Source organism: Arabidopsis lyrata (genome assembly GCF_000004255.2).
Source record: "Arabidopsis lyrata subsp. lyrata unplaced genomic scaffold ARALYscaffold_20, whole genome shotgun sequence".
Classification (NCBI taxonomy): domain Eukaryota; kingdom Viridiplantae; phylum Streptophyta; class Magnoliopsida; order Brassicales; family Brassicaceae; genus Arabidopsis; species Arabidopsis lyrata.
In genome coordinates this window covers 7,340-26,338 of record NW_003302537.1, presented here as the reverse complement: position 1 = coordinate 26,338, position 18,999 = coordinate 7,340, and the positions used below count along the sequence as shown (strand labels likewise).

At 34.1% G+C, this 18,999-nt stretch overlaps 2 protein-coding genes across 2 annotated transcripts; both read right to left on the bottom strand.

Moving 5' to 3' along the window:
* Window positions 1-221: 221 nt before the first annotated feature.
* LOC9299199 (probable disease resistance protein RPP1) lies at window positions 222-18,059 on the bottom strand. Its single transcript, XM_021019656.1, is given in 10 exon segments — window positions 222-464; window positions 561-639; window positions 1,009-2,565; window positions 2,567-2,632; window positions 2,787-3,083; window positions 3,164-3,597; window positions 16,265-16,550; window positions 16,552-16,939; window positions 17,076-17,697; window positions 17,971-18,059. Coding segments are annotated over 7 exon segments (3,309 nt in total). The 5' UTR covers window positions 17,696-17,697; window positions 17,971-18,059; the 3' UTR covers window positions 222-464; window positions 561-639; window positions 1,009-1,347.
* On the bottom strand, window positions 4,250-5,176 carry LOC110226854 (disease resistance protein TAO1-like). The gene is made up of 2 exons (XM_021019663.1): window positions 4,407-5,176; window positions 4,250-4,289 (listed from the first exon to the last, which is right to left on the bottom strand). The coding sequence occupies exons 1-2, from the start codon at window positions 5,024-5,026 to the stop codon at window positions 4,271-4,273; spliced, it is 639 nt and encodes a 212-aa protein (XP_020875322.1). The 5' UTR covers window positions 5,027-5,176; the 3' UTR covers window positions 4,250-4,270.
* Window positions 18,060-18,999: the final 940 nt, after the last annotated feature.

The window sequence follows — 18,999 nt, the reverse complement described above, 5'->3', positions numbered from 1 at the left end:
CTCAGATTTGTGTCAGGTGAAATGGATAGTTACTGGAGATTGAAAAACTTGGTTAGTATACTCCGTTGAGTCGACAAGGATCAAGTATACTCATTGACAGATGACAGTAGATTAGTTTCAGACCTTCTTAGTGCTTAGGAGAATATATCTAGAGCTGAAGAAAAACAAGAGGGTTTGCAGAGGCATGGCTCGGATACTTAGCCAAAAAAGTGTTGATAGACTGAGAGAAGTTTCAACTCCTTTATTTGAACTATCTATACATCCCAAACAGAACAACATCTTCATGTCAGTAACAATAAGCAATCAAAGAACTTTATAAAAAGCTTTAAAAATCTATACTTTCTAAAAATCTATACTTTCATAACACTTGACTTAGAGTTATCATTGGTGCAAAGAAGGTTTTTGGTCGTTCCATAACGGCTGCAGCATATAGTTTTTGGTCGTTCCATAACGTTGGTGACAGCCTGAAGAAAGAAAGATATACATGTATTACGCGAAAATGCCTTTTTTCAAGCTCTTCTTAGTAATTCTGAATAAGAGTAGAGTTCAGGTTTAATCACCTGATGGGCAGCTTGACGATACTCTGTTCACCGTAACTTCTAGGATCGAAGAATGATGATCGTCCGACGAAAAACCTAACTGTAATTAGATGAAAAGTTTTTAATCTTAATACTTGAAAGAGTTGTTAGTTTGTTACGGACTATAAAAAAAAATCGATTTGAATGTCAGTTTTGTGTAATAATCATCGAATCAAACAAAAAGTCCTGAAAGATTTCCCACATTTGTTCATACTTTGTGATGAAATTACAGTACACTGTTAAAATTCATATTGTTTTTCATTTCATTACATATGAGTTAAATAGTTGAAATGATCAATAATAGTGATCGAGGATTAAAGAAGATAAAGAAAAACAGAAGTTGCAGATACACAGCACCTCTTATGTGGCCCACTGATGTAAAGTAATATTTCAATCCTCAAAGAAGAGATTAACATTTATATTAGATTACCTTTTTAGTAAAGGTTTCTTGTAGTGTACGTTGGTGACAGCCTGAAGAAACAAAGATATACATGTATTACGTGAACAAGCCTTTTTTCAAGCTCTTCTTAGTAATTCTGAATAAGAGTTCAGGTTTAATCACCTGATGGGCGGCTTGAAGTAAAGTAAAAATTCAATCCTCAAAGAAGAGATTAAAATTTGCAGATACAGAGAGCTTTCAAATTCCTCAACATTGTACAAAATCTATCAACATTTAGATTAGATTACCTTATTAGTGTATGTCTCCATTACTTCACCACAAGCTTCAGTTTCATCAAGGGTGTTTCATAAATCACGTTTTGAAGATTCATCAAGGAAGCTCCGAGAGTTGGAATACCCCACATTCTTTTATCTTCCAATTCTTACTGCTGATCTTGAACTCAAAGACAAGCTCGCTGGAAGTCACATCTGCTTCGACTTCAAATACGTACACATGCTCTGCTAAAACTGGATATAAATAATGCGTACTTTCGTTACAACTAACAATGTAGACATTTTCATCCATCCAGTTTTTATCATCACGAGCCTCATTGTCACCTTTATGAACCAGCAAAATGCAAGCCTTAAACCGCATGGATGTAGGAAGAGGCTTCTCGTTCAGCTTGATTGTCAAGGAACCTCCAGTAGTAGATTGGTGAGTGAAGTATGCAGGCACTTCTCTGCCGGGTAAGACCGCATAATTACTAGTTGGTGTCTGGATGATGAGGTCTCTGGCTTCTTGATTCAGTTTGAAGCACTTAGCAAATTTGAGGCAAATATTTGGATTGTGAAAGGAGCAATCTAGTCTCTCCAGGGACTCACAATCTTCGGCATATATGTAAGTGATGGAATCTGGAATCTGTGGGAGTGATACCAGCTTTTTGCATCCCTTGAGTATGAGTACTGTTAAACGAGAGAATTTCTTGACCCATGGGGGAAACTCTTGTATTTCTGTATTGGTCATGTGCAGCTCTGTGATGATGTCAAAAGCATGAGGAAAGTTCTTGAGATTTTCACTGTATGACATATCCACCTCATTGAGACGAGACCATGATTTGATTGATGAAGGGACTTCTTCTATTGCAGTTCCATCGAGCCTGAGAAATTCAACGTTTGTGGAGATCTCAGGAAACCTTTTCAACAGCAAGCAATCAGTGAGATCAAGTTCGCCGAGAGATCCCAATTTGATGTTGGCTGGAAGATCTTCTAGCTTAGAGCATCCTCGTAAGGTCAAAGTTTGCAACTTCTGAAGGTTTCCAATAGAAAAGGGGAGCTTTACCAGACTTGAGCATTGGCGAAGGTTTAAAACCTCAAGGTTGGTGGCATTTCCAATCGAGAAAGGGAGCTCCACTAGACATGATAAACTGCTAAGATCCAATTCTTTTAGATTGATGAGATTCCCAATAGAGGAAGGGAGCTCCACTAGACATGATAAACTGCTAAGATCCAATTCTTTTAGATTGATGAGATTTCCAATAGAGGAAGGGAGCTCCACTAGACATGATAAACTGCTAAGATCCAATTCTTTTAGATTGATGAGATTTCCAATAGAGATCAGGAAGCTCCTTTAAGAGGAGAGACGAACTCAAATCCATCCGCTTGAGATTTGGAAGCGGCTATACATACAAATAATAAGAACATGTATATACACTTAATTAGAAAACAGACTTCCATGCTATTGGTAATTAATTAAAATAAAATTGTACAAAAGATAAATTATTAATTTGAAATTAATAAAATATCTAAAAGAAATAAATCAAAATTACTTACTTTAATTCCTTCCCACAACTTCTCAAGTTTGCTGTAAGACATGTCTAGTTCAACCAGAAACTCCGTGTTGAAAATAGGAGGCAAACATGTCATCGGAAAATAAGTCCAGTGTAGTAATCGAAGTTTACGAGATATATACTCTAAACCGTGCGGTAGATGTATTGTATTGTTATTCCCTTTGACTCTTAAGAATTGGAGATTAGACATTCCTTGAAAGGCTCTCTCACTTATATGTAACTTTTCCTTGATCCTATCCTCACCAAAGTTGAAATTTATGCCCATAAGACTTCTACTACCCTGAAAAACAGAACATAAATCATATGAAATGGTCACTTATTAAATCAACACGATTTGTGGAGAGAAATTTCAAAACTTACGTTCGCATCAAGATTGAGTACTTCACAAATTTCTCGTGCATCAACCAAAAATAGGCGTTGTCCAGGCTCACGAATAGACTGTTTACGGACAATATCTCTACCTAGTTTGACTAGCAAATCATGCATGTTTATATATCCCCTATTCAAAGATATGAGAGATTTCTCAGCTAAGACATTAAGCCGATGACTCACATCCAAGAACGTCTCTGCGAGATAATCTTCCACTTTCTCAATCTCTTCATGATTGAAGAAGCATGCTATATGAAGAAACAAATATTTGTCTTCATCATCTAAGGCATCATAGCTGAACTTCAAAATGCTAAGAATATTAGCATCAAGGCTATTCCTTAACCTTGGTAGTGCTTTCATCCACTCCATCTTAGACATTCCCCGAAAATAAGAACCTATAACCCTAAGACCCAAAGGAAGTTCACCAGCAAGTTGTGTAACTTCCTGAGCAAGTTCTTCAAAACGACATTAGGGGAGTTTTGACCAAAAGCATATGTGCACAAGATTTGAAGGGCCTCTTCAGTTGATGGAAAATCAATCTTGTAAATATGGTTAATCCCATGTGACCTGAAAAGCTTTCGATCTTGCGTTGTAATAATAATCCGACTCCCAGGACCAAACCACCAAGTTTCTTTCACCATGGCATCTAGTTGCATTGACTTGTCCACACCATCAAGAACAACAAGAACTTTCTTGTCTTTTAGCCTATCTTGAACAACACCTAAATGAGAAATCTTCATATCACTCTGGTTGGTTATTTGAGACATAAACTGCTGTTGTAACTGCAACTTGGCACTATAGTCATCGGAACATGGTCTTGTATATTTTGCTTCGATAGATTCCATAAAGACACTCAGTTGAAAACTGCCGGAGAGTTTGTTGTATATAACTCTGGCGATGGTCGTCTTCCCAATCCCAGAAGGACCCCAAATCCCAATCATCCTCACTTCATCTGAGTCTAAACATAATAACGGTTCCATCTTCTCTAAATGTTCTCTCATTCCAACCAACCCATCGAAATCACTTGATGATGAAGAATTATTCAACAAGTTCGAAATATCAGTAGCGATTTTTTTAATCATGGCCGCTTCATTATCCCTAACAACAAAGAAGATCACTACATCCATTAAACAATTATGGAGAAGTCACACACATTTAAAAAAACTATGAGTTTCTGTGATTTGAAGAAGCTATTAATATATACAGTTAGATGTTTGTTAGGAAGACAACGAACCAGTTGGTCGAATGGTAACCGGCGATTGTGGCGACATTTGCCAAAGCTTGTCTCCATCTCCCAACGTGCTCTTTTGTTTTACCGGCACATGTTTTTTTGAAGACTTTTCCAAAATCTCCGGTCAGCTTCTTTACATCAGATGGATCCACTTTATAGAAAACAGCCAAAACTGTTTGACCCAATTCGTCCCTGCACTTCATAATCTCCGCCAATTCGTCAAGACACCAGCTCGAAGAAGCGTAGTTTCTTGAGAGCAAGATAATTGCGATCTTGGATTCTCTAATTGCTCGAATGAGTTCGGGACCGATGGATTGTCCTCTCTCGATCTCATTATCAATGAATGGTGTGATTCCCATTCTTTGAAACTCCATCTGAATGTGACTAAGAAAGTCTCTACGGACATATTCCCCTCGAAAACTTGGAAACACATGGTGTGTCCAGATGCGATCCAAAGACGATGGAGGAGACAAAGACGATGAAGAAGACGGAGGTGATGAAGTAGAAGAAGAAGAATTATTTTCTTTGTCATCTTCTTGATGGCATCTGAGATTTCTAAGAAGCGTGAAGAAGCCTATTGCAGCAGCAACAGTGGTAAGGATAAAAGAAGAAGAAGAATCCATTAGTTAGTATATATTATTGGAGAGAGGATTAATAATATCAGAGAGCTTTAAAGAGAGCTATGCGGATGAAGAAGTTGCAAAACAGACTTATACTAAACAAAGAAGGTTGACTCCATTGACCGAGAAAGTGAGAATATTTTGAAACTGTACTAGCAAACAAGAGGATTAGCTTTGGTATAGAATGCAATAACAGATAAAGTTGAAGAAAATCTAAAATATGAAAACAGATAACTAGAAAAAATCAAACGTATAAAGCAAGCAATAAGCATCGAGTTTTAATACATATATACATGCCAATTCTACAACATTTATAGTTTTATTTCCTAAATATAAGTCATGAATATATATTAACAAAGAAACTATACTATCAAAAATAGAGGTTTTAGCTTCTTGTTTTCTTTCATGTACCCAATTCCTAGCTATTTCCTCGCAGACGTCAATAATTGGTCCTACAATAGACAAAGGAAGCTTCGTCCAAAGAAAAAAGAAAAAGAGCAGTATCAAGTTTCAATACAAACATGGTAACTAACTTCTCCAGCATTTATATCCAAAGACATGATTTTTTGAACAAGTCATGAAATGTTGAAATTCTGAATCTAAAAGAAGCAAATTAGCAACTGAAATCCGAATCTATGATGCAAATCAGAAATGGGAAACACAAGGAAGCAGTGACTAAAATCAATGTCTCTATCAAAAATCTAAAATTTATAGAAAAGATGTGAAAATACTTACATCGAGTTTTGATATAGAGATGCCAAATCTCCAACATTTATAATGGCTATGATTGGTCACAAAATTTAAAGCTGTACAAAGCTGTTGTTACCAATCAAGATAAATTTATCAAAAGCGGTACATAATAACAAAAACAAGTTTTTTTTTAGACAAAAACAAAAACAGTTTAAAATAATAAAAACTATACTCCCTCTGTTCCTAGTTATTTGATGTTTTGAGTTTTTTACTTGTTCAGCCAAGATTGATGTTTTGTAAAAACATCATCATTGTTTTTGTTTGCGACTAATAGATAAAGGTGAGAAGTACTAATATTATTAAACTAACAAAATAATAATTAAAAAAATTTTAAATTACTTTTTCTTAAATTGTGTGTAAAACTCAAAATATCATTCTTTGAAAAAGTGAGGGTGTATCAAATTAAAATTATCTCTCTACAATTTTCTAGGTATGACCACGGTTACGGTTATTACGATTACGGTTAATTAATCACCGGTTACGATTATAAACTTTTTTAACCGTAACTTTAACCATTATATATACGGTTAAATATGGTTACAGTTACAACGGTTACGGTTAAATACGGTTACGTTTATTTGATGATTACGATACAGCTAATATCAGAGGCGAAATCTTACGAGTTACCTAATTTTTTATATTACTTTTAAAAAGATGAAAAAGTATGCTATAAACCAAATTTTCTTGAGTTCGAGCAATATAACATTACAACATATTTGTTTGAGAAATTACTAGTAAAAACAGAGCTCATTTTTATCTTATGAAATTTTCATCAAATTTCAAAGAAAATTCAAATCTGTATCATTGAGGTTTCTCATAAGAAAAGTCTCCTTTTATTTACAAGATTTTTAATATATCTTTTTCTTTTTCTCATAACAAATACCAAATTTTTTTTTAACCATCTATTACATTATCATTATAGATATTTGAGCTTATCCTATTACGATGATAATCAATTACCTACAACATATACAATTATGATGAACAGCTCCCACAAACAATGATTCCACATTTCAGTTCTCCGTGCAACATTCGAATCTCTAATGAACCGTTTTGCATGTACGACATCCCCACTAACCGATTAACAAGTTAATGGGTAACTTTTCCAATCGAAATTACTATATCAATGTGGCCATGATTCCTTTCAAGTAATGTAACACCCTGGTTTCAAGAATGTGGTGTTAAAAGAGTTGATTTGACCACCTATGTCACCAAAGTGCACTTATCTTTTCGGTCAACTGCCCTGAGAGAACTCCACAGTTAAGCGTGCAATTTCAGGATGGGTGACCTTCTCGGAAGTGATTGTCAGAACTGTGTGAGTGAGGACAAAACACAAGAAAAGATCATGTGGTAATTTGTAGGAACGGTAAACAAGTCTTTAAAGCCTCCTGGACGTAGCGGACCGGCCGAGAGAGGACGTGGACCCATTAAGAGAGGTGTGATGGTCAGGGCATTTCAAGTAATGTTGAAAGCTATTCGCATAAACAAGGAAAACATTTGTATCAGGTAGACCAAATACCGAGTGGTTAGGAAGTAGTATAAATAGTTATTCGGAAAAAAAAATACAAAGTTCTGATTTATATATATATTTTTTTGGTAGTAGTTCTGATTTATATTTTGTTGTAATCATCATATTTTTGGATGAGTTGCGTTTTTAAATATTGTAGATTTATATTTGATATGAGTCAAATTAACCTAAGACTACTCTGTCAAATAAAGAGATCATGTATAGCATTTTAGGGTCGAATTCCACAAAGCTCTCGTTGTTCACACAATAGACTAACATGTTTTGAATTAAGCTAAACAGAAAATTAAGTAAATTAAAATACAAAAAAAAACCTTTAAAAATAAGTTGTAAAACAGATAGATGAAACGTTAGGCTAAGGGATTTCTCAGGAAATATTAGAATAGTAGATCTAGCAATTAGTTAGGAATTATTGGAATTATTAAAGAACCGTTCTTAGAACTCAAATAAAAAAACTATAATCAACCAACTCTCGTCTGAATTGACTATCTATGCTTAATAGCAGAAATTCCAACTCTCGTCTGTAAATTAAATCCCTAAAACTAAGAAAGCATTAAGATCAGGTTCGATATGTTCACAAAAGTATCTAGACCAACTCTCGTCTGTATCTAACTACTTCTGCCCACCTAAGATAGTTCTAGTAATAAGCGCACTCTCGTGTCTAACCTATTATCCTAAGATCAAGTTATAGTTAATTACTCTAGAACTAGCATTAAGAACAATCAAAGATGAAGAACTCTAGAGATTTATTTTACTAACAGGTTATCGATCTACTAATTCATCCAAATCCCTATTGAGAATCCCTAAACCAAACAAGGACTACTCAGACATGATTATCGAAGAACAAAACATGTTTTAAAGTAGGAATCTTGTAAGAAAACAAGAAGAGAATAGAGTGTTGAAGCATCTTTTCTGGAGGGAGCTCCACAGGGTTTACGTCCAAGAACAAAATAAAAATAAAGCTTAGGTCTAAACAATAACCTTAAGAATATATTTATACTGAAAATTACCTAGTTTGACCCAAATCTAGAGAAAAATAACTAGATTAACACCCAAATATTGTGGTTTACTAGAATAACACAATTTTTGTGTTAAAAGACCAAATACCATTTTATTTTCAATTCTATTTAAATAATATAATTAACATATAATAATTAAATTAAATAGAAAATTAAAAAATACAAAAACAAAAATTATATAACGAAAAAAAGAAAATTGAGAAAAAAACAAAAAAAAATACAAAACAAACAAAATATATATAAATTGAAAAAACATTAAAAAATAAAAAACGAAAAAAAAGACAAATACCTATTTTATTTTCAATTCAATTAAAATAAAATAATTAACATATAATAACTAAATTAAATAGAAAATTAGAAAAAAATACAAAATGACAAAAAAATATAAAATGAAAAAAAAAAAAAATAAATAAAAAAAAACGAAAAAAAAATATAAAACGAAAAAAACAAATATATATATATTATATATATATATATATTAAAAAGAACAAAATATATAACAAAAGAAAAAAATAATCTTTATCATATATTAACAAGGAGACAGCCACACATGAGCCATCTATTATAAATAAGTCTGTCGAGATAAGAATATGTCTCTTATTACCTTATTGTGCAGATTAAAATTCTATTTTCATCAATAAAACTGCCATCATACGACATATTTTTTTATAGCCTATCTGAATTCTGTTGTAATATAAAAAAAATTTGTCATAACATAAAACATTTCGGTTGTGAGTATATGTCATTCTAGCAATTTATATTTTTATATAACAAATCTGCTATCACACTCCAGATTTTTTGTTAGGAAAAAAAATTGTCATAACATAAAATAAATCTGTTATCACTAATAAGTCAAACTAGTAATTATTTTTTTATTAGCTACATTATGACAGATTTTTACCGAAAAATATAAGTCTGACGCCACTAAAACAATAATATTGCCACACATTTTAATAAATCTGTCAAAATTACAAAAGTCTGTGGTGTCATCATAAAATAAGTCTGGCGTGACAAAAAAATCTGCTACAAATTAAATATTTGTCGTAACCTATTTTAAGTAAGTCTATAGGAGAAAAAAAAATCTGATGCAAAAAATCTGTCATAGAAAAATAAATCTGTCATGGAAAATAAACTTGTCACAACTAACCCAGCAGATTTTTCAAATATTTTTTCTCCACGTTTTTAAAATATATTTAAGGGTAATTTTGACTTTTTTTATTCCTAACAAAGAGAGAAAAGGTATTATGGTCATGAAAATAACTCATTTAACCCCCAAATTTTTTGAGACATTCTAGTAATTAAACTCATAATTTGGGTTAATCTGGTAACTTTCCCATATTTATATTGTCTTAAAACGTGTAGAGACTTCTTTGAAAATAGAGAAAAATTTTGGGATGATTCTGCAAATATTCAAAACTTCAAAAACATACGAGATCGAATTGCCGTTAGATATTGGTGTCGATCGACACATACACCAAGATTGGTCTCCGGACTGCTCTTGTATCATCATAACATCTCGTTTTTGCTCTAGAATTATCCATAATCTCCAAATTGGTCCTGTGCATGCATAAACCTGAAAAACACTAGAAAAGACTCTAGAAATAACAAAAATACTCTAATAATAATACCTATATCATGGTTAAATAACCGTAAAAACCATGATATATCAATATTATTAGGGGATATTTTAATTCATTTGATTAATTATCATGAAATACAACAAGTCATTTATATTAGGGTTTCGTGCAAAACCCTTCAAAGTCGCCAATTTTTGCAATTTTACCTTCAACCTCTAAAAAATGTAGAATAATCATATGAAGCAAAAAATAATACACAATATAACCCCTTTTCGCTGTTCTCTAGTTTTTTAAATTTTGATAAATAATAGATCAAATTGAAGCCCTCAAAACGAGGATTTCAACTCTACCCTTAAAATTTGAAAAACCAAATTTATGTGATCGTGAAAACTTTTATAGTATATTTATAAGGGCTATATTGCGTATTATTTTTGACTTCATATGATTATTCTGCATTCTTCGGAGGTAGAGGGTAAAGTTACAAAAATTGATGATTTTGAGGGTGTTTTTGTACAAAACCTTTTATATTAATACCTTTGTTGCATCATCATCTCTTTTCAAATCTACGTAATACATTTTTAGATTTTTCATTTATGATTAAATCATCTTTCATTCCTTAAAGTTGATTTTTATAATTAAAAAATTATGAAAAAAGAAAATTACACAAAAATATATTTTAAAAAATTATCAACTCTTCTAGATCTTTCATATATTTGCAAAGTTAACTTTCAATTACAAGATAAAGGCTAAAAGTGAGAAAGGTAAAAATAAATTATTTGCTCCTTTTATAGTAGTTTTTTCTAAACAATTTTTTTTTTGGTCATATAATAGATTTTTTTCTTCATCTCGAATCTCGATAATGTGCTTATTTAGCTTCGGTGAACAACCTGTGTCCCCCCAGTAAGTTTCATATAGTACCATAACAACACAGATTTCGGGTCTCGTCTCCAGTCCACACAAAACGAAAGTTAAACTCCAGTTTCCCCCTAAATTGAAAGTTCGAGACCTCAGTCTCCATAATTTTAAATTTCGTGGTTTATCTTCGGTTTATTGTGCCGAACCCGATGCCAAACCAAAACCCAGAATAATAAACCGATTTTGAACCCGATTCGAGTTATCCCCAAATTGAGAAATCTTAGAACCCTAATTTCGATCTTATAGTATAATTCTATCGCCATGTTCATGAGATTTTTGTGAGAAAGAAAAAGCTCTTTTGTCGTTTTTCTTATCTTTTGCTCTTTTTTTGGCTGTCAAAAATCAGAATTTTTTTGTCAGTGTAATAAGTTCTTGAGATTCTGAAAATTCAAAGAAGAAGAAGAAGAAGAAGAAGAAATTGAAAATGGGTCATTACGCAACAGTGTGGGATCAAAAAGAAGCAAGTGAGATAATCAAAGATTGGAATGGCGTTGACCAAGTCCTTCTCAGAAACCCACATGGTGCTTCTGCCAAGGTCTTCACTATTTTCTCCAACCTTCTTCTCTGAATAATTCGAGCTTTTTTTTAAAACCAATTTGGGTTTTTGATTTTTTGGTTTTCCAGATTAGTTTACATGGAGGACAAGTGATTTCATGGAGGTATGCAGACACTACAAATACATTGTGAAGAAGCTGAAAATCCAAAATCTGATTTTTAAATTTGGTTGTAAATTTGCTAGGCTATATTCAAACCTCCTAAATCAATGCGTGGAGGGATTCAGATTTGTTATCCTCAGGTATAATTTACTAGTAGAGCTCACTGATATCTTTTCTTGATCACTTTGTAATTGAATTTTGTGTGTGTGTGTTTGTGAAGTTTGGTGATTTTACGATTTTGGGATTATCGGGTTTAATGGGTCTAATAATCGGCTTGGTTTCTGGGTAAATCCGGTTTAATTTCGATGTTAAGCGGTTAATCGGGTTCGGCACAGTAAACCGAAGATAAACCACGAAATTTGAAACTATGGAGACTGAAGTCTCGAACTTTCAATTTAGGGGGAAACTGGAGTTTAACTTTCGTTTTGTGTGGACTGGAGACGAGACCCGAAATCTGTGTTGTTATGGTACTATATGAAACTTACTGGGGGGACACAGGTCGTTCACCCATTTAGCTTAGATATCTTTTATTTTTTTGGTAAATTACTTACTCAGATTTCTTTTTTTTTTTTTTTTTTTTTTTTTTGACACCACTCAAATTTCTTATAAATGCATATTAATCTTCTGGTTTCACTGAAGCTTTTTTCGTTTTGGTTTTAATGCAATCGATTTAGTATGGTACGGTGGATTTGGTAGACTTATCCATTTTTGAAGAAACAATTGAGACGATACAGCTATTCCTCTCACACCAAAATGAATCTTTTTTTTTTTTATCACTCTCTCTCTCCCTCTGTTTTAAAATGACTCTTTTGGTTTTGGACTCTCTTCGTTTTTCGTATTAGAGTGTTGGTATCATCTAATACTATGGAGTTGGTTCCCCGTATTGCATGACTTTGGTTACAAAAGCCTCATACATTTCAAGGTTTAGTGTTTTCTAAGGCCACTAATCACTCGGATTTGTGTCAGGTGAAATGGATAGTTACTGAAGATTGAAAAACTTGGTTAGTATACTCCGTTGAGTCGACAAGCATCAGTATACTCATTGACAGTAGATTAGTTTCAGACCTGCTTAGTGCTTAGGAGAATATATCTAGAGCTGAAGAAAAACAAGAGGGTTTGCAGAGGCAAGGCTCGGATACTTAGCCAAAAAACTGTTGATGGAGTTTTTTACCTATCTGTTCATGTCTGTTCCATGATCTTAGACCATAGACTGAGAGAAGTTTCAACTCCTTTATTTGAACTATCTATACATCCCAAACAGAACAACATCTTCATGTCAGTAACAAAAAGCAATCAAAGCACTTTATTAAAAGCTTTAAAAATCTATACTTTCATATAACAGTTGACTTAGAGTTATCATTGGTGCAAAGAAGGTTTTTGGTCGTTCCATAACGGCTGCAGCATATAGTTTTTGATCGTTCCATAACGTTGGTGACAGCCTGAAGAAAGAAAGATATACATGTATAATGTATTACGCGAAAATTCCTTTTTTCAAGCTCTTCTTAGTAATTCTGAATAAGAGTAGAGTTCAGGTTTAATCACCTGATGGGCGGCTTGATGATACTCTGCTCACCGTAACTTCTAGGATCGAAGAATGATGATCGTCCGACGAAAAACCTAACTGTAATTAGATGAAAGTTTTTAATCTTAATACTTGAAAGAGTTGTTAGTTTGTTACGGACTATATAAAAAAAATCGATGTGAATGTCAGTTTTGTGTAATACTCATCGAACAAACAAAAAGTCCTGAAAGATTTCCCACATTTGTTCATGTGATGAAATTACAGTACACTGTTAAAATTCAAATTGTTTTTCATTTTATCACAGATGAGTTAAATAGTTGAAATGATCAATAATAGTGATCGAGGATTAAAGAAGATAAAGAAAAACAGAAGTTGCAGATACACAGCACCTCTTATGTGGCCCACTGAAGTAAAGTAATATTTCAATCCTCAAAGAAGAGATTAACATTGTACAAAATCTATCAACATTTATATTAGATTACCTTTTTAGTAAATGTCTCCATTACTTCACCACAGACTTCAGTTTCATCAAGGGTGTTTCAGACATCACTTTTTGAAGATTCATCAAGGAACCTCCGAGAGTTGGAATACCCCACATTCTTTTATCTTCCAATTCGTACTGTCGATCTTGAACTCAAAGACAAGCTCGCTGGAAGTCACATCTGCTTTGACTTCAAATACGTACATATGCTCTTCTAAAGGTGGATATAAATAATGCCTACTTTTTTTACAACTAACATAGCAGCCATTTTCATCGTCACCTTTACGAACCAGCAAAATGCAAGCCTTAAACCGCATGGATGTAGGAAGAGGCTTCTCGTTCAGCTTGATTGTCAAGGAACCTCCAGTAGCAGATTGGTGAGTGAAGTATGCAGGCACTTCTCTGCCGGGTAAGATCGCATAATTACTAGTTGGTGTCTGGATGATGAGGTCTCTGGCTTCTTGATTCAGTTTGAAGCACTTAGCAGAGTTGACCCGAATCTCTGGATCGTGAAAGGAGCAATCTAGTTTCTCCAGGGACTCACAATCTTCTGCATCTATGTAAGTGATGGAATCTGGAATCTGTGGGAGTGATACCAGCTTTTTGCATCCCTTGAGAATGAGTTCTCTTAAATGAGAGAATTTCTTGACCCATGGGGGAAGCTCTTGTATCTCTGTATTGGTCACGTACAGCCTTGTGATGATGTCAAAAGCATGAGGAAAGTTCATGAGATTTTCACTGTATGACATATGCAAGTAAGTGAGACGAGACCAAGATTTGATTGATGAAGGGACTTCTTCTATTGTGGTTCCTTTGAGATAGAGAGTTTCAACGTTTGTGGAGATCTCAGGAAACCTTTTCAACAGCAAGCAATCAGTGAGATCAAGTAAGCAAAGAGATTCCAATTTGATGTTGGCTGGAAGATCTTCTAGTTTAGAGCATCCTCGTAAGGTCAAAGTTTGCAACTTCTGAAGGTTTCCAATAGAAAAGGGGAGCTTTACCAGATTTGAGCAATGTTGAAGGTTTAATTTCCTGAGAGATCCCAATTTGATGTTGGCCGGAAGAACCTCTAGCTTAGAGCATCCTCGTAAGTTCAAAGTCTGCAACTTCTGAAGGTTCCAAGTCGAGAAAGGGGAGCTGGACCAGATTTGAGCATTGGCGAAGGTTTAAATCCTCAAGGTTGGTGGCATTTCCAATCGAGAAAGGGAGCTCCACTAGACATGATAAACTGCTAAGATTCAATACTTTTAGATTGATGAGATTCCCAATAGAAAAAGGGAGCTCCACCAGACTTGAGCATCCACCGAGATCTAATAAGTCGAGAGGAGTGGCATTCCCAATAGAGGAAGGGAGCTCCACTAGACATGATAAACTGCTAAGATCCAATTCTTTTAGATTGATGAGATTCCCAATAGAGGAAGGGAGCTCCACCATACATGATAAACTGCTAAGATCCAATTCTTTTAGATTGATGAGATTCCCAATAGAGGAAGGGAGCTCCACCAGACTTGAGCATTGGTCAAGGTTTAATTTCCTTAGGTTGGTGGCATTTCCAATCGAGAAAGGGAGCTCCACTAGACATGATAAACTGCTAAGATCCAATTCTTTTAGATTGATGAGATTCCCAATAGAAAAAGAGAGCTCCACCAGACTTGAGCATCCACCAAGATATAACTTTCGGAGATTTTTGGTATACCCAATAGTGGAGGGGGGCTTCACCAGGCTGGAGCAACCACTCAGATTCAATTTTTGAAGATTGGTGGCAGTTGAGAGGTCAGGAAGCTCCTTTAAGAGGAGAGACGAACGCAAATCCATCCGCTTGAGATTTGGAAGCGGCTATACATACAAATAATAAGAACATGTATATACACTTAATTAGAAAACAGACTTCCATGCTATTAGTAATTAATTAAAAAAAAATTGTACAAAAGATAAATTATTAATTTGAAATTAATAAAATATCTAAAAGAAATAAATCAAAATTACTTACTTTAATTCCTTCCCACAACTTCTCAAGTTTGCTGCAACGCATGTCTAGTTCAACAAGGAAGTCCGTGTTGAAAATAGGAGGCAAACATGTCATCGGAAAATAAGTCCAGTGTAGTAATCGAAGTTTACGAGATATATACTCTAAACCGTGCGGTAGATGTAATGTATTGTTATTCCCTTCGAATCTTAAGAATTGGAGATTAGACATTCCTTGAAAGGCTCTCTCACTTATATGTAACTTTTCCTTGATCCTATCCTCACCAAAGTTGTAATTTATACCTATAACACTTCTACTGCCCTGAAAAACAGAACATAAATAATATGAAATGGTCACTTATTAAATCAACACGATTTGTGGAGAGAAATGTCAAAACTTACATTCGCATCAAGATTGAGTACTTCACAAATTTCTCGTGCATCAACCAAAAATAGTCGTTGTCCAGGCTCACGAAGAGACTGTTTACGGACAATGTCTATACCTAGTTTGACTAGCAGATCATGCATGTTTATATATCCCCTATTCAAAGATATGAGAGATTTCTCAGCTAAGATATTAAGCCGATGACTCACATCCAAGAACGTCTCTGCAAGATAATCTTCCACTTTCTCAATCTTTTCATGATTGAAGAAGCATGCTTGATGGAAAATCAATCTTGTAAATATGGTTAATCCCATGTGACCTGAAAAGCTTTCGATCTTGCGTTGTAATAATAATCCGACTCCCAGGACCAAACCACCAAGTTTCTTTCACCATGGCATCTAGTTGCATTGACTTGTCCACACCATCAAGAGCCAAAGGAAGTTCACCAGCAAGTTGTGTAACTTCCCAAGCAAGTTCTTCAAAACCATGTGTAGGGGAGTTTTGACCAAAAGCATATTTGCACAAGATTTGAAGGGCCTCTTCAGTTGATGGAAAATCAACCTTGTAAATATGGTTAATCCCATGTGCCCTGAAAAGCTTTCGATCTTGTGTTGTAATAATAATCCGACTCCCAGGACCAAACCACCAAGTTTCTTTTGCCATGGCATCTAGTTGCATTGACTGGTCCACACCATCAAGAACAACAAGAACTTTCTTGTCTTTTAGCCTATCCTTGAACAACACCTAAATGAGAAATCTTCATATCACTCTGGTTGGTTATTTGAGACATAAACTGCTGTTGTAACTGCAACTTGGCACTATAGTCATCGGAACATGGTCTTGTATATTTTGCTTCGATAGATTCCATAAAGACACTCAGTTGAAAACTGCCGGAGAGTTTGTTGTATATAACTCTGGCGATGGTCGTCTTCCCAATCCCAGAAGGACCCCAAATCCCAATCAGCCTCACTTCATCTGAGTCTAAACATAATAACGGTTCCATCTTCTCTAAATGTTCTCTCATTCCAACCAACCCATCGAAATCACTTGATGATGCAGAATTATTCAACATGTTCGAAATATCAGTAGCGATTTTTTTAATCATGGCCGCTTCATTATCCCTAACAACAAAGAAGATCACTACATCCATTAAACAATTATGGAGAAGTCACACACATTTAAAAAAACTATGAGTTTCTGTGATTTGAAGAAGCTATTAATATATACAGTTAGATGTTTGTTAGGAAGACAACGAACCAGTTGGTCGAATGGTAACCAGCGATTGTGGCGACATTTGCCAAAGCTTGTCTCCATCTCCCAACGTGCTCTTTTGTTTTACCGGCACATGTTTTTTTGAAGACTTTTCCAAAATCTCCGGTCAGCTTCTTTACATCAGATGGATCCACTTTATAGAAAACAGCCAAAACTGTTTGACCCAATTCTTCCCTGCACTTCATAATCTCCGCCAATTCGTCAAGACACCAGCTCGAAGAAGCGTAGTTTCTTGACAGCAAGATAATTGCGATCTTGGATTCTCTAATTGCTCGAATGAGTTCAGGACCGATGGATTGTCCTCTCTTGATCTCATTATCAATGAACGGTGTGATTCCCATTCTTTGAAACTCCATCTGAATGTGACTAAGAAAGTCTCTACGGACATCTTCCCCTCGGAAACTTGGAAACACATGGTGTGTCCAGATGCGATCCAAAGACGATTGAAGAGATGAAGGAGACAGAGAAGATGGAGATAATGAAGTAGAAGAAGAAGTATTATTTTCTTTGTCATCTTCTTGATGGCATCTGAGTTTTCTAAGAAGCGTGAAGAAGCTAATTGCAGCAGCAACAGTGGTAAGGATAAAAGAAGAAGAAGAATCCATTAGTTAGTATTATTGGAGAGAGGATTAATAATATCAAAGAGCTTTAAAGAGAGCTATGTAGACGTGTGATTGGAGGAACCCAAGTTACAAACCAGAATATGATGGTTGACCCCACATAGCTCGTTTTTTTCCATACTAATTCGTGGCTATTCCCTCACAATGATGGGTCCTAGACTAACAACTAGCAAGGGAGGAGGAAGCTTCCTTCAATGAAACTTCTTTACAAAAATAAAAATAAAAAAATCTAAAAGTATACAAATTAGACATGATTTTTATTGGAGAGAAGATTAATATCAAAGAGCTTTAAAGAGAACTATGTGGATGAAGAGAGAAGAGATGGAATCTTTGTTATTCTTTAGAATAATGAGATATTGAGATGCATTAACAGAAGAAAAGTTGAAGAAAATCTTAAATTTTTATAATTTTATATCTTCAAGAAAAGTCATGTAAATATTAAACAAAGAAACATGTTTGAAACTATACTAGCAAAAAACAGAGATGTATCTACCTAATTGGTCCTACTACACTAGCAACTAGCAAGACAGGAAGCTTCGTCCAAAGAAAAAAGAACAGGATCAAGTTTTCAATACAAACATGGTAACTAACTTCTCCAACATTTATATCCAAAGACATGATTTTTGGAACAAGTCATGAAAATAGTTTGTTGAAATTCTGAATCTAAGAAGCAAATTAGCAACTTAAATCCTAATCTATGATGCAATTCAGAAACGGGAAACACAAGGAAGCAGTGACTAAAATCAATGTCTCTATCAAAAATCTAAAATTTATATAAAAGATGTGAAAATACTTACATCGAGTTTTGATATAGAGATGCCAATTCTCCAACATTTATAATAGTTGTGTCTTTTATAATAGTTGTATCTATTTAAATGTTTTTGTCTTCTAAACTCTATATATTTATCCATTTTCCTAGATAATTTACCTAACTCTTGTTGTCTAACATTAATTAGATAAGGACAACTTATTTTGTTAAGAGATGATTTTTTTTTTTATAGAAATTTTGTTAAGAGATGATTGACGGCCAAGATTGAAGTTCATCTCAATAAATATTTTCTACAGTTGTGTATTTTATCGTAACATTCCCTATTATATAGTTTAAAAAGTTTTTACTATTTTAAAATACCTCTTATGATTGTGATTTTTTAGAAATTTGCATCTATTCATTCAAACTTGTATCTTTTCACCATGTTGTTTTCATGTTCATTTCATCAAAACTTCATGTTCTAATAATTTTGTCTTTTATAAATATAGGTGTATTTATTTAAACGGACATGTCTTTCTAA